The sequence below is a fragment of the Bradysia coprophila genome, unplaced genomic scaffold (genome assembly GCF_014529535.1).
Source record: "Bradysia coprophila strain Holo2 unplaced genomic scaffold, BU_Bcop_v1 contig_24, whole genome shotgun sequence".
Classification (NCBI taxonomy): Eukaryota; Metazoa; Arthropoda; class Insecta; order Diptera; family Sciaridae; genus Bradysia; species Bradysia coprophila.
In genome coordinates, this window is record NW_023503501.1 from 7,039,174 (window position 1) to 7,062,917 (window position 23,744).

Sequence of the window (23,744 nt, forward strand, 5' to 3'; positions counted from 1 at the left end):
ACTTATGCTTGAAATGTGTTGCCAACCGGCATCAAAAGAGCGACTAATTTAAATTTAAATGCCGACGGGATTAACACCGGATGATCAATTGTGTTATCGTCGAGCCCTGCACGACACTTTCGATACCATCGGAAAAATGTTCCAAGATATGATGCATCCAGTCATAGGTCATTTCCTCAGATACAAACCCGATGAACACAAAATATCGTAAGTGAAAACTCGCTGCGTTGAATGTTATTCAGAGAGTGTGGCAGTTCAGATAAAATAGTTGACGTACATTACCCCGTAGTCTGGCACTTTAGACACAGCATTTTTGTTGTATCGATTGCGTATCTTTATTAACTTTCTTGTGAAACAAAACATCAATCTCTCAAGTTTAAACGGAAACAGTTTCCACCTCACCAGTTAATGCAACCACTTCAATTTCGACCTTAGCGTTCATTGGTAGCTTAGCGACTTGTACACAAGATCTAGCAGGAAAGTCTTTTGTGAAAACTGCAAGAAAACATATATTGACTATCAGAACGATTGGAATAACGAAAAATCGTGCAATGTACAAACACTGATTGATCAACGATATACGATCCTCCAAACATTTCCTTACCTTTCTTGTACTCTTCATTAATGTTTGCAAAGTCTCCCATATCCTCAACAAAAATGGTAGCTTTCACGACCTTATCGACGCCAGATCCTGCAGCCGCCAAAACAGCTTGTAAATTTTCCAAAGCCTTTGCCATTTCAGGTACGGCTCCACCCGGCATCAATGTCATAGTATCCTTGTCAAGGCCCAAACATCCCGATACATAAACGGTGCGATCAGCAATAACGGCCTGACTGAAATCGAAACCACAAAATAATGTAATTCCCGTTAAACGTTCGATTTAATTGCACCAGAATTTTTACTTGTACGGTGCAACTGGTCTGGGTGCATTGCTTGTGCTGATTAATTTTCGTACAATTTTCGACATTTTTGTTTATGAAATATTTTGATCAAATTCAAACTGTGGTAGATGTATCGATTCGCCGATGATAGAACTCGAAATTATGCAACAGCAAACACAAACTGTTCACTGGTTCCACAATGACTGACGTGTGTGTTGAGTTATACCATGTACGATAATTTCTTTCACCCATGATTGTATTCGTTTTTGAACGTTACGTTTTCAATTCCAATTGTTGTTGCGACTAATTAGTAACTCTGGATTAATCGCAATAGTTATGGGACCACTGGGGGAAGTTCTATGTTCGCAATGAATTAAGTAGCAAGGCAGTAAGTGCTTTCTTTCAGATTGTGCTAAGGTAAAATTTAAGAAGAATAAAATAAATCAACGGATGTACTTCGTAGCTGGTATAATAGGTTCAACCAATGAAATTCTTTGTCAACGCACAACTCTACATAGCCACGTAAATGTGAATTTGTATAGCAAACAAGAGATAGTCGAATTTGTGTGTATACTAAATTAGAATAAAAATTCGCCGATGAATGCTGCGTGATCACAAAAAGTGATTCGTTTTGTTATTACAATTGTTTTGTCTTTAATTCCATTAACTCGATAGAAACAAGTATTGGGAGATATAGATATAGATTGACTCTTTGATTGAGTACACCAGCTTCTAAGTGAGGCACCAGCCCGAGTCGTAGCATAAACAAAACAACAATTTGAAAGCAGTTCTGCAATTTTGACTTTACTATTGGTAAAAGAGGCTGGATTTGAGGGAGGTCGTGTAGGGCACTAAGTATATGAAATTAAGTAGAGTTTACAGATAAATTAAATTTTCTTGTTTGTTGCGATCAGTATAGTGTGTGTGTGTTGTTATAATTTTGATAATCGACCATACTGCGTTTGTGTCGTTTGTTTGCGTTTGTGATATGCCTTAAAGTGTTATAATTATTTACATTATGTTAGCAACTGGCAGTAAATTAAAACCTTGAAAAATTCAAGCCGGTTGTTTTGTTAAATTAAAATCCACGGTTGCTACCTAGTAGCCGCTAAAAAAATGGATTCTAAAATTTTGAAACTCGATTCCCATATCATTGATCACTGATAGAGCAAAAATCTACTTTCCTTGATAACATACTAGGGAACAACACAGGTTTTGTAAACAATATGCTGGCAAAGTGTGTTGTATAGATCTCGGTTCCCGGAAAATAAAAACACGCTCTACTGGTTCCAATGATGTCTGCAGTTCCGCTGGAGCCGCTTCACACAACGATACGTACTCATGACATCTGTCAATACCTTCTCTAGCTTGCTAGAGAGAGTATTGCACCTGACTTATCCAACACACTATGCCACTACTAATTGTGAACATTCCAAAAGTGTCACATTTTTGTTTAGTGTAATTGATAGTATAATACGAATAATACGCATAATACGCTGCCGAAACGTATGTAAGGAGGGAAAATATGCGATGTCCATACTACTTGCAAACAATCTTTTCCTTTTAAATGGATACGCAAACGGAAGTAGCTCTCTCTCTCTCTCTCTCTCTCTCGTTACGTTTTTTTTATTTCTTGTATTTCGTATCATGCCGTCTGTAAAATTTTATACATCACATGGACATCCCGTCATTCCCGGTATTTGTGTGAATTGGTACAATTTGAATTTTTTTTAACTTGCGCCTGGATGTGCTGCCTTGTTTTTGGCTCGAACATACTTTCGCCAAGCAATTCTTTCACTGTACGAATTCAAACTTTTTCAGGAATTTCGTGTGTTTACTCCATGTGATGTAAATATCTACTGGCTGAATAAAAAATGAAATATTTTACCTACTTGTATGGAGATGCTGCTACTCTGGGAGCTTTTGAAGATGAAATAATTTTACGAATTATTTTCAGTGAATTCATGTTCACAGTGAGTTTGTTGATGCACTAAATGTTATACTGACGCTTCAACGATACATGAAGACATTATCACTGATAATTTATCAGTGAAAAGGCTTTGGGTCAACATTTATTTACTGAAAAAAACGAATTACAACGACGATGTTTGGTTATTAAATCGTATCAGCTTATCATTGTTAACTTTCCGGAGAATCATGATCGGCCTAACGATCCGGTGTTTTAAGTAGAGGCAATTTTTTGTTTCAGTTGACCAGTAGAGTAAAATTATTTATTCCGAACGACGGTGGTTTGTAGCCGGAAGCATCAAATTGTATGAGAATTATTAAGTAGGTTGATGTGGCTGCGACAATCTAAAAAACATGGTGAAGTACAAAATATTTACGACGTCATTCCACCCATACCGAAAATAGTAATGTCCAGTCAAAAGAAAATAATTTACAATTCGCATCCGGAATTCTGTGGCTGATTTGGTTAGAAAATGCCATCAACTGGATAGAAGACACTTATAAGTAACAATGTGTGAGTCGGGCATGAATTAAAAGCAAACCCTTTCAATGACCTCCATATCATGACACTTGTTGATTGCTCGATGTACTAGTACTGCAGTAAACTTCCCCTACGAAAAATAAAAGAATTTCTCCCATGTTTTTCGATGGATCTGGCTCACAAACCTCGCTTTTCGATGATTGACCAGCCCACAAAACGTTCATTACGAAAAACATGTAATAGGAGGCCCACATCGTCAGTACCACGGATAGGAGAAATTGTTCATTGTTACCAGTATTCGTAGTCCAACCACGATAAATACCAAAAAAGCTAAATACTACAAACGTGAAACTTACAGCGAAAGCGAACATTGCCTGAAGTTAAAAGTATACGTCGATCTAAATGGATTAGCTCTCGTAGTTTTCTATGACATACTAACCTGAATCGAGTAGCATTTATTTACTAGGTCCAAAATAGTGTTTAGCTTATCGTGCAGTTCGGCTAGTTTCATAATATTAGCAAGCAAATTACTAGCCTTGTTAGTTACCTTAACGACACTAACGTCTGCTGTTTTTATCGGCAATTTTCTGTATAATTTGAAAAAAAAATTAAATCTCTTAACACAGGGCACCGGTTAAGAGCTCCCTTTGTCTTAGTAAAAGCCAGTGTTTCATCTCTTTCTCACATACACTGGCATCACTCGAACCTCTCTTTAAATGCTCGTAACTGGCGAGGAGGGGCTCGTAATCGGTGCTAATATCCTAAACAAACCTCAAAGTCTCATTCAGTAAGCGAAATCGCATCCTAATGTTGAAAATAAGAAATGCATAGATCGATAGTGCTACTCCAAAAACAGCGGTTGATATGAAAAATGATAAAAAGAGTAGGGCAATAGAAATGAAGTTAAAAAAGTTGTCCATAATCCACAATGAAACACCAGCATAAACAACAGATATTGCAATCCACACAAAAACGTATATGTGAACGTGTCGTTTGATCTGCGTGTTATTCAAGGTCGATCCGAAAAATCGCATCTGGAATTTTCGGTCGAAGTTCTCGGTCAAATTTAATTTAATTGAGTACAGGTCGTGCTATAAATCACCTGCAAATCGAAATCCTGATACAATATGAATATATCAAAGGCTTGATGGCGATGACACAAATCCGCAAACAGAAATGCAATTGAATTCAACAATCCAAATATTACGCCAATTCGCAATCCTTGTGCCAGTAGTGCTGACATAACCAAAAATTCCACAAGATTGTAGATAATGTTCAGGTACGTGGTACAGGAATAGATTGCCACTTGTACCACAAATACGAACAAATCGATAGTTGTGAAACGAATGTCATTGGTCTCTAGATTTAGGGAAAATGGAAAAAAGCCAAACACTCGGGCTATAATGTAAAGGGGACGAAATACACCGTATATGCAGAGTGGCTTATCCTTTTGCGAATTAATTGTAAACATTTTTGTAAAAAAAAACGTTTAGTTCAACGAAATCGAACGGGTTACTTTCAACAACTCACTCACTAAGTGGGTATCTCAAACTAAATGTGAGATGAACTTTGTGATATTCGTAATACATTAAACTCGGTTATTATTTATCCATCAACTCTATATAGAACGATTAGACATTACACACCCTCAATTAACAAATTAATTGAAAAACCCACCTATCGAAGCTAATGACATAATGGAAATTGAATGGTAGACGAATACTAATTTTGATAGACTTGTTGCTAATTTACTTTTACCTACGTGAATGGAACAATTTTCAACACATCCAAACAATTGACGGCTGTTGCGGATGATACGGACCTCTAGGGTAGAGGCACAATCAAGGTGAAAGAAAGTCTGGCGGAAATGGCCGACGCGGCAAAGAAAGTTGGATTGGTGATTAACGAAGACAAAACCAAATACGACGTACTAGATAGGAGTGAGGGATCCAGAAATGGACAATCTTTCAAATATCTTGGTTACACTGTCAACGTTGCTAATGATTTGAATGAAGACTGAAAACCCGAACGGTGCAAGCTAGTAGGTGTTTTTATGCATTGAAACACCTCTTCAGAAGCAATCTACTAAACATTACCACGAAGTATCGGCTATCGGCTATACAAAACTCTGGGTAGGAGTGTTGCCACTTATGTCTGCGAAACCTGGACTTTAACAGTAAATTAAGAAAACAGGCTGAGGTGTTCCGAGAAAAATTCAACGCTCTATCTGCGAAGTCCATACAGTGTGGACCAGTCAAAGTGAATACGAGACGAATCAGAACAAATAGCGAGCTCATAGAAATTTTTGGTGCCAAAAACATTGTTAGTGTCATCAAAGCTTCACGATTAAGATGGGCGGGTCATATGATCCGCATGAACTATGATAAAGTGGCAAAGGAAGTTTCTGTGAGCCAAATTGACGGCATAAGTTAGGAACAACATTTTTCCTAAACGACGTCAAAAATACACTAGTTATAGATATTATCACATCTAAAACAAAAACAACTCAATTTCTCAACTTGTTGCATAAATAGCTATTATTGGCGCATGTGGTTTTTGTGGTCTCTTCAGCCGTAGGAGAACTGCTTCGATGGAGAGGTTAGGAAGAGGTCAGCACAAAAATAAATATTTTACTAGAAAGTATCTAAAAGTGAAACGTAGCGCCAAAGTGATGAAAATTGCCAGTCCCGTACTGATAAAACACATCAATCTGGAGAATTTTAAGTTATAAAAAAGTGTAAGGCGCATTGGCATATGTGTGTGAAGTATCTGCGAAAAAAACCTGCGAATTTTAAATATCCAAAATTTGTTTCCTTGTACAAAGGCTTTCCCGCAACTTTTTGTAAAAGGAAAAATGGTTTACATCTCCGTATGTATTCCAAAAACCATTCTCCTTTTACAAAAAGTTGTGGAAAAGCCTTTGTACAAGGAAACTCATTTCGGATATTTAAAATTCGCAGGTTTTTTTCGCAGATACTTCACACACATCATTGGCATTTGCCCGATTAACCCATAGGATCATCTTCAAGATACGGTTACCTCACTTAAGTTTCGTTGAATGTTTCGTTCATTCTTTTCAGATGATCTATTGCTATTCTTCGTTTGGAAGGTAACGAAGGTAACTGAAAAGAGGAAACTGAAATTTGCGGACTGTTTGAATTTTAACTTTCCTTGACTGGTAATTTTAAATATTTTCTGTTTAGATACACTTTAGTAATAGTAAGTTATTACTATATCAGGGAAGTTAAGTAAAATGTATATTTTTAACAATTAATATCATTTATACATCATTAGAAATAATATAAAAAATTTCATCCAACTTTGCTGTACTGTCAAACGTCCCCATTACTCTTGCAGCGTTGGTTCTTTGTATGGCAATACTCATTCGCTGTTTCAAGTATTGCTTCGATCTTTTTTCCCCTGTAACTACGTGAATCAGTTTTCCTAATTTATCGATGAATTTAACAGCTTCTTCACACCATGGTCCCAATGTCTCGCAGGCGAAAGGCAGAAAGATGTAGTTGTCCGATATCAATTTTTTATAATCATTTCTTTTTTCCGTCGCTGCTCTATTTGCCAAACTGCCTGTCTTTAACGAAGAAGAATGAAGATATGAAGGAGCAAGTGTATCACGGATAGTTGCGTCCCATACGAGCATTTTGCCATGACTCCATGGTATTAAAGTGACGCCGTCTGCTCTCTTTCCGTTTCAGGGAAGTAATTTATTTGATATCGTATCCAAATGAGTAAAAGTATCCGACGGATTCAGCCTGAAGTACGTTTACTCATCGTGAAAAGGGATATCAAATTATTTCCCGTGTGTATGCTATTTTTCATACCTAGGACCCGATATGTCCGTCCAATATGAAAAATACTATTGGTAAAGACTTTAAGTCCTAGGTATGAAATGTACTATTAGTTTATGAGCGAGGGAAAGTAAAATTTGGCCATTCTCTCCCTAGTAAAGTAATAGTATATTACTGTATCAAATTATTTCCCGAGTGTAGTATGACGTTTTCCTCTATACGACGGAGGGAAAGACTTTTTCCTGGGGACGGAAAGTCCATTTTCCCTCCCTAGTAAATGAAAATAAATTATTTCTCAAAGTTCACCCTGGACTTCGTAGATGCATCCAGGCTTCCATAACTGTTCTATGTACAAGTTCTACAATCGCGCATTATTTGGAAAATGTTTATGCTAGTTGTCACTTTTACACGAAGTGATGAAGGTCCGTAGAAGTGATATGACAAAACCACAAGTATATCATCATTGTTTATTGATTCGGTAATGTCACATCATGAATATTGTATACTAATTTCAATGGCACCTAACTTAGATCAACATATAATTTGTGTGACGCCTCCATTGTGAGTAGCCAGAATTCTCGTCACCAAAGAATAAAAAATCCATGTGCATTATACCATTCAACTTTCCATCATTCAACATGGCAAAAGCAATTTCCTTGGTAGTCTTGTCTATTCTATTTCATCTATACGGAAATGTAGCAGCCGCAAAAAATGGAATTCTATGCGATAAGGTTGATCTGATCCAGTTCATTGAATTTCCGAGCGAACATGAAAAGTGTTTGCAGGTGGCGTTTGAAAAGGACCATGAAGTGTCGTGTGTCTTAAAATCGCTAGGACTCCAATTGATTTTCTTTAAAATCACGTCAGTTCAGACTTTGAGAAACCGGAATATCAGCTCTGAAACTGGAGAGAAATGTGAAGCTTTTCTGATATTTGCTGATAGCCTAATTGATGTCAAAGAGATCATCCTACGCAATCAGTCAGACACGAAACAATTTTTTCCGTTCTCAAAGTTATATCTGTACATTTTTGATCAATTTAACGGATCCAGTACAGGCGACATTGCCACGGCTACTCGCTTGAAAACTTTTCTTACTGAAAATGCCTTGTTCGGTTACATTTTTGAATATTCAAACCAAAAGGTGTTGATCAGAGATCTTTTAACGAATGATCTAAAGAAGTCTATTGTGTCTTACACGCCGAGTGATTTATTTCATCCTATAGTCGATACACGTTTGGCGAAGGACAATTTTCGCATTAGTTTATTCAATTGTGCACCTTACTCATTCTATTCCGAGAATGCCAGCTATAACAAGTCAGATAGTTTTTATTTTCAATTTTGTCGAGTCCACTTAATCTACATGTTCATTTCTATTCAGGAAAGTCAACGAAATCGATGGAACGGAAATACGTTTCGTCAAGGAAGTGACTAAGAACTGGAAGAAAATCTACAATTTTCGAGATTTTTCAAAACCGAAACTCTCGCCCTACTTCGTCATGGAACGGGATATTTTAAACGGTTCGGCTAATATGGCAATGTGCTCCATTTGGGTGTTAAATAAAAATTACGAACTCTACGACTTAACCAAATTCTATCAACCTATGTGCGTTACCTTCATGGTACCAAAGCCGATCAAATTACACGCTGCCACGGCTATTTATGCAGGATTAAGTGTACAAGTTTGGATGTCATTTCTTTGCGTTTTTCTTTTGTCAAGTGTTTCACTGAATTTTTTCTCGAAAATGGATACACGACTACACCGGAGCCAAGATCGGTACACCGATTTTGCAAGGACTTTCATCGAAACAGTGAGCATCGTTACGTCGCAGCCTCTGAATCGGTTTTCCACTAGTAATAAAGTGTCGGCCCAAATTGTTTTGACCAGGCAACGAGCAATTTAATTTCTATAAAATTTGAATTTGATTTTTCATGGTTTATTCAACAGTTGGATCCTCTTTTCTGTGTGGATAGACGTATGCTACTCTACCATTTACACATCGAGAATTACTAGTCCGAGCTTCGAGAAACCAGTCGATACTGTCAAACAATTCCTAGACCACGGTATACTCACTTCAAATATGTCGAAACACAATGACCTGGTTTATTCATAAATAGATATGTATATATGTGGCCGTTACGCCAGTGATGACTTCCTTAACGAACTTCGTTCGTCAATCAACGAATATGATCGCAAATTGGGTGCTCGTTCATTAGTCTATGGATATAATGAACAGTATAGACAAAGGCTTATTGCCGATAGGAAGTGCGGCTTATTTGCAGTTCCCTTGTTGGGAAAATATATCGTTCTTCGAGATGACCATGACGATTTGATACCCATATTTAGACTGATGAAAAGCTGTGTTTCGATTCAGTATTCCGCCTTTGCTTTCCAAAAATATTCCCCATACACAAAACTATTCGATTGGCATATCCGAAGGTGTCGCTTGTTGAAGTGATAACCTGTTCACCGTTTCTTATCTAACATTTTTCTGTCTAGGTTTCAAGAACATGGACTCATCACAAAATGGTATTTGGACATGATGAGAATGAGTCGTGTGGTGCTTTTCGATGACACTCAAATGAAATCGTTTCATCAAATTACAGTGGTTGGTGTAAGTGGATCTTTTATGCTTCTTTCCTGCGGCTTAATTCTTTCAGTCGCATCATTTCTTCTTGAAATTGTAATTGAATGTTGGCATGGGTCGAAACGCGGATATCAAGCAAAATGAAGAAAGCAGCACATTTTGTCAATTTAAATTCTGGAATAAACACCTTTGATCTGACTCAGGCTCATACATAAAAGCACAAAACATCCTGTAATACAGGATCAGTATTCGATGGGATCCCACTCCTGTACATAAAATCTTATTTTAGACTGTTTTGAATTACTAGAATCTAATTGAATTTGAAATAAAAATTTTTGATGTGCACGGGTGAGGCACGAACTCACAACCTTCAACTTGCCGGGCTGATGCTCTAACCAATTGAGCTACCGTGGACATTTTTATTTCAAATCCAATTTTGAACCGTTGGTACAACACATGATGTGTGTGTTCTTTCTTCTATATGTGTATTTCAACCTCCATTAGATGTGTTTGTGTTAGTTAGTATACATCAGATCGATATATTTTTCAGAACTCTAAACACAGAGAACACCGCTTGTAATACAGAATGTATTGCAAGCATAGGAGAATGCAATCAAGCATAGTGTGCAAATTTTTGAGATAAACGCAAATCGCGACTTTTTCCGAAATTTTAGACTGTTTTGAATTACTAGAATCTAATTGAATTTGAAATAAAAATTTTGATGTGCACGGGTGAGGCACGAACTCACAACCTTCAACTTGCCGGGCTGATGCTCTAACCAATTGAGCTACCGTGGACATTTTTATTTCAAATCCAATTTTGAACCGTTGGTACAACACATGATGTGTGTGTTCTTTCTTCTATATGTGTATCTAAGAAAGAACACACACATCATGTGTTGTACCAACGGTTCAAAATTGGATTTGAAATAAAAATGTCCACGGTAGCTCAATTGGTTAGAGCATCAGCCCGGCAAGTTGAAGGTTGTGAGTTCGTGCCTCACCCGTGCACATCAAAATTTTTATTTCAAATTCAATTAGATTCTAGTAATTCAAAACAGTCTAAAATTTCGGAAAAAGTCGCGATTTGCGTTTATCTCAAAAATAAAATCTTATTGTTAACGAGGTTGTTAACTTGTGCCTAAACTGGAATTTTGCGCATACGATGTGTTGTCAACCTCGGCTTCGCCTCGGGTTGACAATTTTTACATCTATTGCGCAAAATTTCCATTTGCACATGTTAGCAAAATAGCTATTTTAGTCGCCCCTTAGACAAATTTTCTGTCAAAGAAAACATGATGCAACAATCCACAGCCGTATCCACAGTCGTGTGCACAGCAAGTAATGTAAATGAAAATCTCAAAAGTTCTAAACTTGGTGTGACAAGACTCAAAAGACAATAGATTTGTGACCATGAGTCGTTTTAGACGTTAGATAACCTCCTCTAATATGTATAGCAAAATGCGTGTTCAAACTAATGAAGTACAAGATCTTTTATAACATAGGTGACAAACAGTAATAATAGGTTGTGTTTTCCTTGACCGAAGAAACAATGAATAAGGGTTTTGGTTCTCCTTGATTTTCCGGGCGACGGAGAACCAAAACCCTCACAAATAGTAATTTTCTCACCACTACGAAGTTTTGTGTTTGTATAAATTCGATGTTTACATCTCTGTCGTCATTCAGTGGGGAATTGATTATTGATTTAGTAATTGCATATATCATCAATGTATTGTATGATAATTGTTACGGAACAGTACTTCGAAATCGAACATTATAATTTTTGTGACGCTTGTAAGCATCAATTTGTTTCTTTATATAGCAAAACCCCAAACAGTTTGAAGGTTTTACCCATATTATAGAGCTTATTCTATTCTCATCTTAGATTGACTGATGTCGAACATTGTTATTTATCAAGAAGGACAATTTTCCCACCGCTGCTTCGACTTCATTTAACATGGCACAAGCAATTTTCTCGACAGTCTTGACTATTCTATTTTATCTATACGGAAATGTAGCAGCCGCACAAAATCGAATTCTATGCGATAAGGTTGATCTGATCCAGTTCATTGAATTTCCAAGCGAACATGAAAAGTGTTTGCAAGTGGCTTTTGAAAAGGACCATGAAGTGTCGTGTGTCTTAAAATCGCTAGGACTCCATTTGATTTTCTTTAAAATCACGTCAGTTCAGACCTTGAGAAACAGGAATATCAGCTCTGAAACTGGAGAAAAATGTGAAGCTTTTCTGATATTTGCTGATAGCCTAATTGATGTCAAAGAAATCATCCTACGCAATCAGTCAGACACGAAACAATTTTTTCCATTCTCAAAGTTATATCTGTACATTTTTGATCAATTTAACGGATCCAGTACAGGCGACATTGCCACGGCTACTCGCTTGAAAACTTTTCTAACTGAAAATGCCTTGTTCGGTTACATTTTTGAATATTCAAAACAAAAGGTGTTGATCAAAGATCTTCTTACGAATGATCTAAAGAAGTCTATTGTGTCTTACACGCCGAGTGATTTATTTCATCCCATAGTCGATACACGTTTGGAGAAGGACGATTTTCGCATTAGTTTGTTCAACGCTGTACCATTCGTTTTCTATCCAGAAAATGCGAGCTATAACACGTCAGTTAATTTTTAATTTAGTCGAATCTACTTAATCTGCCCATTTTCAGGAAAGTCAATGAAATCGATGGAACGGAAATACGTTTCGTTAAAGAAGTGACAAAGAACTGGAAGAAGACATACAATTTTCGAGATTACTCGCAAACGAAACTCCCACCATACTCGGTAATGGCAACTGATGTTTCAAATAGCTTGACTGATCTGGCAATAGGTTCCATTTGGGTGTTAAATAAAAATTACGAACTCTACGACTTGACCAAATTTTATGAAGGAATGTGTGTTACATTCATGGTACCAAAGCCGATCAAATTACACGCAGCTACGGCTATTTATGCAGGATTAAGTGCACATGTTTGGATGTCGTTTCTTTGCGTTTTCCTTTTGTCAAGTGTTTCATTGAATTTTTTCTCGAAAATGGAGACGCGACTACACCGGAGAAATGATCGGTACACTGACTTTCCAAGAACTTTCATCGAAACAGTCAGCATCGTTACGTCGCAGCCTCTGAATCGGTTTTCCACTAGTAATAAAGTGTCGGCCCAAATTGTTTTGACCAGGCAATGCACATTTTCATTTCTATAAAATTTGAATTTGATTTTCATGATTTATTCAACAGTTGGATTCTATTTTCTGTGTGGATAGACGTATGCTACACAACCATTTACACATCGAGAATTACTAGTCCGAGCTTCGAGAAACCAGTCAACACTGTCAAACAATTCCTAGATCACGGTATAATCACTTCAATTATGTCTAAACATAATGACAAGGTTTATCCTTCAACAGATATGTTTGTTTGCGGTCGCTACGCCAGTAACGACTCCTTCGACGAATTTTATGCGTCAGTCAAAGAAGACGATCAAAAATTGAGTACTCGTTCACTAGTTTATGGCGACAATCATCTGTACAGACAACGACTAATTGCCGAGAGGAAGTGTGGTGTCTTTGTTTTTTCGGTCTCGCACCAATATGTCTCTGTGCCTAACGACTATGAAGATTTGATACCCATATTTAGACTAATGAAAAGCTGTGTTTCGGTGCAGTATTCCGCATTTGCTTTCCAAAAATATTCTCCATACACAAAACTATTTGATTGGCATATCCGAAGGTGTCTGCTTCCGTGAAGTCATAAACACAGTACTTTGTCTAACACTTTTCTTCTTAGATATCAGGAACATGGAATTATAAAAAAATGGTATTTGGACATGAGGAGAGAGCAACATGTTATACTTTTCAATGTACATCATCGTCAGAAGACGTTTCATCAAATTACCGCGGCTGGAGTAAGTGGTTCGTTTCTGCTTCTTTGCTGCGGTTTAGTCCTTTCAGTGCTATCATTTTTTGTAGAAATTGTAATTGATCGTTGGCGTGAAACAAAATGAAAGAAACAAAAAATTTGTCAATTTGATTTTCGAAATAAAATGTATTTGATCGCACGCTACTACACAACTAAATTAGTGACGATACGTCTGTAATGTAGAATCTGTAGTTGACGGATGTACAATAAAATTCTATTTTTCCGTTACTACATTTACCTTTCAAGTCGAAGCCATATCCAGCCTCTAAAACGATTTTAATCGATTCCGAATAAAAAAAATCCGCAAGCAACACCTGAAATGCCTCGCGCAGTTAGCATTCGTTCCTGCTTCTATCACGTATCCAACAATGTCAATATTATTGGTTCCATGACTCGATTCGATTAGATTCGTATCCAATTTATTGTCGACCAAAAACATGGCAAATTTTTCATCATTGCGAACTTTGTGCAACAATCGATCATTAGCTTGAATTAGAGCTGTGTAGGGATCGGAACAGATCAGATGAATCTGAAAAATTTCAGATCAGATCTGAAAGTTTTCAGATCAGATGTTATCTGAATCTGAAAAAACAAGAACTGAATTTATCTGAACTGAAACGATCTGATCTGAATTTCATCTGAAATCTGAAATTTTAAATCAGATATCTGAAATACATCTGAATTGAAGTGATAGCTCTGCAAAGGAAAAAATTCATCAGAAATAATCAATTTACACTTAAACAACTATACGTAATCTCTTCGAATATTTAAAAGACATCCGCTCGCAGGTAAATTGTAGCCTGCTTTCGTGCGATAAATGAATACATTTTTGATGATAACTTTGTACCCCATTACTTTTCGGGAAAATTAAGAACATCGATTTATGCCAAAAAGTGTCGCCTTTGACTAAGAAGTATAAATCCTTGTGATGGTGTGACCTATTCCGAGAGAACTCGATATCTCATGAAAATTTACACAATTCAGGTGTTTTCTCTGAAGTGGTCACATCATCACACGAATTTATATTTTATAGTCGATTTTTCGGCATAAAACGATGTTTCTACTTTTCCCGTAAAGCAATGGGGTACAAAGTTATCATCGAAAATGTATTAATTTTTCGTGCAAATGTAGGCTACCATTTAGCTGCGAGCGGATGCCTCTTGAATGAAATTTCTCTGATATTGCCAGTATTAAAATAAGCTTTACTGCCGGCCCCTGTGAAAGTTGAGTATATTACATAGCAATATGCCCCATGCAAAAACGATCCATTCATGGTGGCATATTTTTGGTACACTTCTCGTAAATTCTTATTCAATAATTACAAAACGGTTACCTAATGTAATGAACTACTTTCGCAGCATGCAATAAAACTACTATTAATGAACTTGTGATATGTAAATTTGCCAAAACTTGTAATAATACTATGTTTCACCTGCCCAACAACGTATGTCGTTCATTCGATAACAAAAGACACAAATTTATAATCTAATCTGAAATCAATCTGAAAAATATCTGATCTGATCTGAAACTGAAAAATGGCAATCTGAAAATTTCAGTTCAGATCAGATAGGATGTGAATTCAATCTGATCTGAACTGAAATTTTCAGATTGCCATTTTTCAGTTTTCAGATCGTGTAAGAGTTATCTGTTCCGATCCCTAGCAGCTGTGCAATCAGTAAGTCTAGTCAGATGACATATGTTGTACGTTGAGTTAAGTAAACCCGTATGGGTTCCTGCCAGGGCCTGTTTTATAAATTTTCAAAAATTCCTGAAAATTCCCAAATTTCGGATATTTTACGAAATTTTTGGTAGTTTAATTCCCTGAAATAGGCCTTGGTTCCTGTTAAGCCTTGTGGAATTTTCAAATTTATGTTCTTATTGCTGTTGATAAGATCACAAACAGCGATCGAGAGGGGATTCAACGGAGTGTTACAAGAGTTACCAACAGCTTTCCCATAGACTGAACCGCTTGAACATGAACATAGAGCATAATAATAGAGCATATGAACAAATGTGGCACCCAATTGAGTAAGGTAGTGACTATTCGACACCAAACACATTTATTTATTCGGATTTGAATATACGAAATCGTTAAAATTTATACTAAATGTGAAATTCAAAAATTGGATAAAATTGTCACTAAAACATTCACTAAAACGGTCGGAATGTTGTAATGAAATGCTTTTGACGGTAAATTGAAGCGAAAGGTTCAAAATGTAATTTGGTCAAGATTTTTGGCTGGCCGTGCTAACGCTTTCCCATACGAAATGGATTTATATGTAAAATTGCTTCTCTTGAGTGTCAGGTAATTTGTTTGTGCGCGAAAAATGAATGCAAATAAATTCCATTTTTATTTAGCGTAAAAATTTGTTATTCCGAAAACTTTTTTCCATTTCAAATGTAAAATGTCTTCGACTCACTTCAAGTGTCGGTATTTCTCGTTTCGAAAGCTTTCTTTTTTTCTCCCCATTGAAATATACTATTTAGATCTTTCACTTCACCATTACACCCGTTTTTCGATTCACTCAATAATAGCTCTCTACCATTACACCCGTTTTTGCGTTCACTTTATAATAGCACCACGTATTTGTTGCTTTCCGCAACAGCGGAGCAGCGTGTGTGAGATGCGAAAGACACTTTTTCCTTTTCAATAAATTTCACCCAAATTCACTAGTGTGTGAATTGCGCTGAGAATACAATTTTCAAGAGCTTTAGAAAGCTTTTAGAGATTCGTTTGGGTATCAATTATTAAAAGAAGCTTAAAAATCTAAAGCATTCGGAAACTCTTCAAATGCGATTTGTTGTGTTAAGACACACAGTCATGATAGTCATTTAGTTATATTGAAAAAGAGGAAAGAATCAAGTCAGTAAAATGTTTCAAAGACAATGTTATTGGCTGTGTTGGCATTAATTGAATAACTTACTTTTTAAAGAGACCATCGTATAGATGGTACATTCAGCGCATAAACGAAAGCATTTCCGAATATTTTCTGAGGTAACATTTTCTAAATACCAAAGTCGATTAAAGGTAAAAATTATGAAATCGTAATTTCCAGAAGACCTTATTTTCCGGCGAAATTGTAATCATTCAGAAGCATCAGTTTAGAACTTTTGTGCTAAAAACATTATTTCATTTAGGTATAATCCCAAGTTCGATTATATTCGATTTTATCGGCACTTGGCTGCGAATAGCGACGCAAATTAGGAGTTCTATCTGCACGTGCCATTGTGCTGAATACAATTTTATCGACTCAGGTGTTACCTAATTTACGTTCTATTTAAAATTAAAATTAATATTAACATATCTTTTCATAGCAGACTCTACAAATAAAAAATTATTCATTGAAAAGTAAAATTGACAAAAACTTAAATTTTGGATAGGCACGAGGCAAACTTGGGCGCCGATCTCTTTTATCAGACGCGAATTCGTCGGCGACATCTCCGCCTTTTTCCTTTTGGCTACATTTAGCACACCTTTCTATTTCAAAATTATTGACTGTATAACTGTACAATCATGTTTTACGGCGTCCGAGGTGTTCAAGGTTCTGAAAGAACAGGTTAAGAAACTTACGAGGGCGGGTGGCATCAGATTTGTTAAACACACTCAATCATACAGGACATTCGATATTTTTAACGTTGCGAATTGGCAACGGACCATCAGAATATCATATGAGTGTTGCATAGAAACGAATAAAGGAAAAATCATTTTGCCCAGCATCTCACAAGTGTCTTACCAGTATTCTTTCAGAACCTTGACACCGATAACTAGAATGGAACGGTCGACAATGTGTACGAAACAGAGAAATGATAAATGCTGAACAGCGAAACCTATTTATCATTTTTCTGATACGAATATACAAATACAAAACAAATGCTGACCTTGGCTTTCATACCGTTAAACTTCCGGCTGACAAGTCTGTGTAAACACAGAGTGTTATAAAAACGTTTTCCTTTCGCATGAACTTTACAAAATAACTTTGAACACTGGACAATTCAAGTCGATTGGGGATTTGAAACCGGATACTTGAGATTAATGAAACAAAATTTTGTTTTGAAAATGTGGCAAATACTTTTGACGTTAATATCGATTGGCTTTGTTAGCGCATCGGAATCGGACTATGACTGTCCGGGATTTTCAAACTATCGAAATAAAGTTGATTTGATTAATGTAAAATTATTTTTTCGACTGTGCATTGTGCTGTGATTTACTGATTGCATTTTCATTTGATTACCAAATTAGGAACTCGACGGAGACTATTTGATCGTGTATACTACCTGTAGCTTCATCCTGAATTGCGAAAGAATAAGATGGACAGCTGGACCGAACAATACCCGCACCGCTGAAATCAAAGACTCAGATGGCTGTTGCAGGAGAATCGACAATTTTGACAGCTCCAACTCGAATTACATTGAGTATGATATAACGCCTACGTCTACGTGTTCCTACCTACCGTCAACTGTACTTGGTCGCCATAAACTTATCGGAGCTGTAGGAACGGGTCAAAGTCGTTGCTACCTCCTTGAAGTTTGCCACCGTTATAGGAAAGGGCTGTTGGTTGCATGCCGTAGTCTCCCAACATTATTACTTTGGGTGTTGATACGTAACCTTTTGGCAACGCTGCTCGGTGTACTGATCGATGTTCCGATTCTAGAAACTGTGAATCAATCAGGGTGCATTTTCAATGGTACTTGCTATGTCTAACAAACGAATTGCTGTTGTTAAGTTAAGTTAAGAACAGGGGTTGTATGTAACAAATTCAAAATATGAAAATTTTGCCGAAAAAATCATTTTTATTTTGCGTTCGGCACCTACTAATGGACCAAAGCCGAGACCAAAGCCTATTTTGCGCAACAGGCCATAATGGAATTTTCATCTAGCGCAACGAACCACAGTTGCTTGCGATTTATGAATCGACGACAATGTTAGTGACGATGCTCATGTATTCGATGGGCAGACACTCAAATGGGATTTTTCCGTCACTACCTTTTACGTTGCAGTCAGCTCCCGCCTCTAAAAGGATTCTAATCGATTCCAAATGAAAATATTCACAAGCGACACGCAACGGTGAAATGCCTCGCTCCATAGAGCAGTTAACATTTGCTCCCGCTTCTATCAAGTACCTAATAACTTCAATGTTGGCTCCATGACCAGCTGTCAGGGCCTGAATCAAAGGTGTACGCTGGAAAGGATCGATTCGATTAACATCCAATCCCTTATCCACCAAAAACCGGGCAAATTTTACGTCATTGCGAACTCTGTGCAACAATGAATCGTTGTGTGTGCATGTTGCAGCATTAACTTGAATGTGTGGCTGTGCAATCAGTAAGTCCAGGAGATATTTGTTGTCCGTTGAGTGAAGCAAATTTGAAAACCCGTAGTCATCCACTTCATTGCAATACATTTCAATCAGCTGAATAAGTTCGTCCTTCCGAGTCTCCAACGCGGTTCTGATTTCATTAAATTTATCGGCATGGATGCGTGTGAGCACTGTTAGATAAGATTTGCCTGTTTTTGTCAATGCAAATAAATTGAAAGTTGGCTGTTTGATAAGGAGGGCAGCTAAGCCAAAATTTTCATGGGAAATGGCTGTGTGAGTTGCTGTTAAACCCTGCGAATTTTTCAAATCTATGTTCGCATTGTTATTGATGAGTAATTCACAAACAGCAATCGGTGGGCGGGCCATATAATGTAGGGGAGTGTTGTCAGTATTGTCCACCGCATTCACATCGACACCATTGTCGATGAGTTTAGAAATCAAATCAACTGAACAGCTTGAACATCGAGCATAATTATGCAGGAATGTTGCACCGACTTTATTTCGAGCGGTAAGCGTTTCTTCGAACGTTGGGTGGTTCCTTAAAATCTCGAAAATTTCGCTGTTACTCACATAATGCAATGGTAGATTACCATCTCGATCGGGATCGATCGGATCTAAGCCGAGGCTGAGGAGTCGCTCCACCACGTATCTGTTGCTTTTCGCAACGGCGTGATGTAGCAATGTTTTGTGAGATGCATCAACGTGCTTAACGTTGGCACCTTTTTCTATCAGCAAATCAAATATTTTGTTCATAATTTCATATTTGGTGGCATTGTCATTAAGTGTCTCGGTTGGATGATAGTCCAATGGCACGTCTTCGTCTTCCGACGTGCTGAGGTCGTTTGTTAAATATTTGAATTGGTCAGTGTTACCATTAAAATAACCGCCCAACGGTGCTTCGGATACGTTCATCGAACAAATGGCAGATTGCAGCAACGTTTCGTATTCGGATTGTATTCTATTCAAATTGGTCAGCTTATTTGATTCAAGAATCACTTTGATCTTCTCCAAATTTCCCTTCGCAATACAAACAAACAAAGCGTTTCGATGAACCGACGGAACACCGCGAAGAGCCAAGTTCGGATCGGTCATCCTATGTTCCAGAATCATTTTCATGAAATCCGTTGAGTCGGGTAGTTCGGCTGCAGTGATCAGTAATTGCGACCATTGTTCTGGTCGATTGATTTCATTTTCATGTTCTTCGATTAAGAACTGCGCCAGCTCAACGTGATTCGATTGAATGCATTGTGTTAATGCGTTTAATCCAAGTTCTTTGTGCTCGAAGAGGATAGTTTTTAGATGAGGAAAGTCTTCATATATCTTACGTACAATATCACTCCTTCCGGTTCGGACAAGAATGTGTAGAACAGTGTTGTGAGCTCGACAATGAATTACTCGTCCGGTTTTCGCCTTTACAATACTACAATCTTGGAGAATATGCCGCATTATGATATCTGATCGGAGCGCGGGGCTGTGATTAAGTAACAGCATAAGAATCTTCGCAACATTCTTTTCCGACAGGTGTTCACCATACGTTTCCAAGCATTTTTCACCAACGTTTGATAGAAGAAACGTTTCAGCTACTTCTCTCATTGATAAAACAGTTCGAACGGCTTTGTTACGGTCTTCCTGGAAGTTTTCCATCCGCAAAGCAACCAACGTTTCAATCAGAAATTGTACATTCTCCCACACTGCATTGTTCACTGGTAGCTTTACAAAGTCTTTCGTAGCGAACATGTCCAAACGTAAGCGTCGACACATTTCCACATAGGTATGGAATTCGCCCATTGAATGAGCGGCACCGATTGCAGTCTGATGAACTATGTCCTTTAAGTGGGGATTGGCACCTGAGGAAATCAGATAAAGTTTTTCAAAATCAATAGAGTAATGGCTCGTACGGTTGGTTGGTGTGTTCACGGTATGTGATTTATTTACCTAGATCCAACAATCTCATCACCAATTCAGTATATCCTCCAGCTGCAGCGCAGTGAAGAACAGTTGAACGATCGCTAGACCTCTGTACATTTAAGCTTATTACACCATTTTCATTCAATAGTTGAAAAACGGTCGACAAAAGAACGAACTTTTGTTGTTGATTATTAGATCGAACAACCAGCACCTTTGGCACAGAGAAAATATTCTCCTTCATTAAAACGAGCGTGCAGTTATCAAATACTGATGATTCGCCGTCTTTCGTTTTTACAATCATTTCACTACACTTTTGTTTCACCATTTGAATTTGCCGTTTACCAATAGCACAAGCGAAATTTTCATTTCCTAATCCAACGTCCACCTTCCGATCACTCAAAAATCGTCTAACAGCGGTCAAATCGATTTCCAGGATACTCAGAAAGACATTGGCAGCATCTAGATGACCCTTGGTTATTGATAAGTGCAACGGAGTTTCCGACTCCGATGTTGCTTTGTATGGACTGAAGTCGTTGAGAAGTGATTGAATTTTGTCCACTTTTCCGCGGAAGGCAGCTTTGTGTAATGGGTTGTCTATTTGCTTGTGGCATTTGTACAATATTTTCGACATATTGGGATGTTATTGGCTGAAAGAAAAATTGTTTGGAGATTCATCTTAACACTCGAATAGTGTTCACATAATAAATACATTTAAATGCCACGACAATAAATATAAAAATAATAAAATCAGCCAGACGTGTATGGGTACAAAAATAACAGTGGACTTACCGACGAAGGTCTTCTAAACGTTTTTAGTCATCAACGTACTGTTGGAATTTATTAATTTTCTTATCGTAGCTCTTTTAACGATAAAGCTAACCAGTATACCCTCACACAGTCATACTATATGTATGAAGCTATGATGAAGAACTTATTTATTCATATATGAACGACCACGACCACATAACAATAGGTAATATTGTACCACTGTCCAAATGAACTATTTTGTTAGCTTTCGATAGGTAACAGAGAGCTTTTAACGAAGCTTGGTTGCACACAATTATTTTCAACTAAAAACTTACTCAACTGTACGTTTTTTATTCGTAGAACAGATGCAGACACAAAATCAAAACAGATGAGAATATAATTTTAGTTATAAAAAGAAAAGTTAAAGATAAACACAAGCTGTGAGTTTTTCTTTTTCTTCAATAAACGCAGACCCATTGGATTGGAACAATATTTGCCATATGAATAATATACTGATAGACTTCTCCATGTTATCGACAGTATTGAGGAAAATTAACGATGATATCTAATGTGATCCAACACATGCGTCCAACACAAACGGAAACACAAACAATTTTTCTTTGGGACAAGAAAGAAAAATTGTTTTGTGTTTCCGTTTGTGTTGGACATTCCGTTTCTGTTTGAACAATATGACGTTCCCTATTAATTCGATCGAATGAATTAACAAACTCTGTAAAAGAGTAAACTTTTCTATACTTTTTTGCACAAGCAAAAAATCCCACTATTGTATCTAAGCTGTTCTTCTCGGTTTCTCCGATTTCTTTCATTTACCATTTTCGTATACGAAATAAGAGAATCGGAGAGGAACAGCAGTAACAGCAGTAACAGGCTAGATACGAAAGTGGGATTTTTACGTGGACAAAGCAGTAAATACGAGTAATTGGGAAGTGGACGAACGAAATCTTAAAAAAAATTTTGATTGCCTAACCACCCGGAAAGTTGTAGTTACAGGTACTTTTACCCACCACGGAAAGTGGTCATTACATGAGGGACCTTTTTGTGACCGTGAAGGAAAGCTCTTGCGAGCCAAGAGAAGGAAAGTTCTTTTACAGAAAAAATGCATCATCTGAAATATTGTTTTGAATTATTGAACGCTGCAATCGAAATATCTGTTGTTTTATTGGTGATACCATAAATTTGGGGCTTGAGTAAATACGTAGAAAGCACATGTGAGCACATTGATTTAAAACGCGTCGGCCATATTGGTCTTAGCAATATTTTATTTTATTTCATCAGTGAACTAGATTCGTTTCTAAACGTTTCAACGCTTCTTTGTTTTTGTTTTGTTTCAATTTAGATTTGTATATGAGATGCGAAATCATTTTACTTTTTTTTTCTGAGCTGATTTTCCAGATCTGGTAGGCATAATATAAATAATGCGAAGTAATTCATCAATTATCAATATTTTCTTTTGATTCTCACAAAAACCAACTCCTGAAATACTGTATTTTGGAACTTCTAGTTCCTCGGGGGACAAATGTACTTGTAACTACAACTTTCCGGGTGGTTAGGCAATAAAATAGCGTACATTGAATGCTTGGAAAGCATTCATCACTCGGGATCAATTGTGATACTTGCCAACTCACTCGTGTGTTTTTAAGCAACTCTGTTTGGAAACTGTTATTTTGACTCGTGTAGTTGCATACCTCGCCCTCGGCTCGGATATGCAATTTCTACGCTTACCAAAATAACAGTTTCCAAACCTCGTTGCTTAAAAACGCACTTGTGAGTTCAGCTCGTATCACAAATTAATCCCTCATGTAATGAATGCTTTCCTCCGCATCCAATGTAATCTACTTTTACCATCTGTCTGTTTCTGCCAAGGGCAATAGTTCAAAAGAACAAACTGACAAATTAAAATGAGTCATAATTCCTCTAAGTAGTCTCTATGGCCTCTATGGTTTTTCTTGATGATTATATTCCGCAGAGTGCTCAATTTTTATCAGAAAGCAAACCAAACCGAAAAAACTCCGTTAAAAACCTGTCTGTGAATTGAAACCGCGTTGTTTAACAAGAATAAGAGAAAACCAGTGACAGAAGTGAGTGGTGATATTTAT

The 23,744-nt window shown here is 37.1% G+C and overlaps 3 protein-coding genes and 2 long non-coding RNA genes across 7 annotated transcripts; 1 reads left to right on the forward strand and 4 right to left on the reverse strand.

The window, feature by feature from the left end:
* Positions 1-295: 295 nt before the first annotated feature.
* Positions 296-2,929, reverse strand: LOC119077716 (rutC family protein UK114-like). 2 transcript variants are annotated; one of them, XM_037184995.1, is made up of 3 exons: positions 2,775-2,929; positions 605-834; positions 296-495 (listed from the first exon to the last, which is right to left on the reverse strand). In XM_037184995.1, the coding sequence occupies exons 1-3, from the start codon at positions 2,846-2,848 to the stop codon at positions 377-379; spliced, it is 423 nt and encodes a 140-aa protein (XP_037040890.1). In that variant the 5' UTR covers positions 2,849-2,929; the 3' UTR covers positions 296-376. The 2 variants fall into 2 exon arrangements, with proteins under 2 accessions (XP_037040890.1, XP_037040892.1); XM_037184997.1 differs by lacking the exon at positions 2,775-2,929 and adding an exon at positions 904-1,098 and having other exon boundaries at positions 297-495.
* Positions 2,930-3,048: 119 nt separating this feature from the next.
* On the reverse strand, positions 3,049-5,033 carry LOC119077689 (putative gustatory receptor 28b). The gene is made up of 7 exons (XM_037184953.1): positions 4,434-5,033; positions 4,103-4,365; positions 3,771-3,918; positions 3,517-3,705; positions 3,393-3,461; positions 3,247-3,333; positions 3,049-3,195 (listed from the first exon to the last, which is right to left on the reverse strand). Exons 1-7 carry the CDS (start codon positions 4,800-4,802, stop codon positions 3,088-3,090), a joined length of 1,233 nt encoding a protein of 410 aa, XP_037040848.1. The 5' UTR covers positions 4,803-5,033; the 3' UTR covers positions 3,049-3,087.
* Positions 5,034-10,662: 5,629 nt separating this feature from the next.
* On the reverse strand, positions 10,663-22,270 carry LOC119077725. Its single transcript, XR_005087856.1, has 3 exons — positions 22,255-22,270; positions 13,375-13,384; positions 10,663-10,785 (listed from the first exon to the last, which is right to left on the reverse strand). It is a non-coding gene; the product is annotated as an uncharacterized LOC119077725 (long non-coding RNA).
* Positions 17,636-18,049, forward strand: LOC119077721. The gene is made up of 2 exons (XR_005087852.1): positions 17,636-17,822; positions 17,895-18,049. It is a non-coding gene; the product is annotated as an uncharacterized LOC119077721 (long non-coding RNA).
* On the reverse strand, positions 18,432-22,017 carry LOC119077661 (putative ankyrin repeat protein RF_0381). 2 transcript variants are annotated; one of them, XM_037184883.1, is made up of 3 exons: positions 21,963-22,017; positions 20,908-21,527; positions 18,432-20,819 (listed from the first exon to the last, which is right to left on the reverse strand). In XM_037184883.1, the coding sequence occupies exons 2-3, from the start codon at positions 21,509-21,511 to the stop codon at positions 18,559-18,561; spliced, it is 2,865 nt and encodes a 954-aa protein (XP_037040778.1). In that variant the 5' UTR covers positions 21,512-21,527; positions 21,963-22,017; the 3' UTR covers positions 18,432-18,558. The 2 variants fall into 2 exon arrangements, with proteins under 2 accessions (XP_037040778.1, XP_037040780.1); XM_037184885.1 differs by lacking the exon at positions 21,963-22,017 and adding an exon at positions 21,590-21,665.
* Positions 22,271-23,744: the final 1,474 nt, after the last annotated feature.

What these genes read in the sequence shown, in the direction of transcription:
- LOC119077689 (XM_037184953.1), bottom strand. Translation starts at nt 4,802, where the DNA reads ATGTTTACAATTAATTCGCAAAAGGATAAGCCACTCTGCATATACGGT. An exon ending in TTACTGAATGAGACTTTGAG is followed by an intron (nt 3,919 to 4,102) that starts GTTTGTTTAGGA and finishes CAAATTATACAG; the next exon opens with AAAATTGCCGATAAAAACAG. An exon ending in GTCAATCATCGAAAAGCGAG is followed by an intron (nt 3,462 to 3,516) that starts GTTTGTGAGCCA and finishes TATTTTTCGTAG; the next exon opens with GGGAAGTTTACTGCAGTACT.
- LOC119077716 (XM_037184995.1), bottom strand. Translation starts at nt 2,848, where the DNA reads ATGAATTCACTGAAAATAATTCGTAAAATTATTTCATCTTCAAAAGCT. An exon ending in GTAGCAGCATCTCCATACAA is followed by an intron (nt 835 to 2,774) that starts GTAGGTAAAATA and finishes TTTCGATTTCAG; the next exon opens with TCAGGCCGTTATTGCTGATC. An exon ending in TAATGAAGAGTACAAGAAAG is followed by an intron (nt 496 to 604) that starts GTAAGGAAATGT and finishes GTTTTCTTGCAG; the next exon opens with TTTTCACAAAAGACTTTCCT.
- LOC119077661 (XM_037184883.1), bottom strand. Translation starts at nt 21,511, where the DNA reads ATGTCGAAAATATTGTACAAATGCCACAAGCAAATAGACAACCCATTA. An exon ending in GATGAGATTGTTGGATCTAG is followed by an intron (nt 20,820 to 20,907) that starts GTAAATAAATCA and finishes TGATTTCCTCAG; the next exon opens with GTGCCAATCCCCACTTAAAG.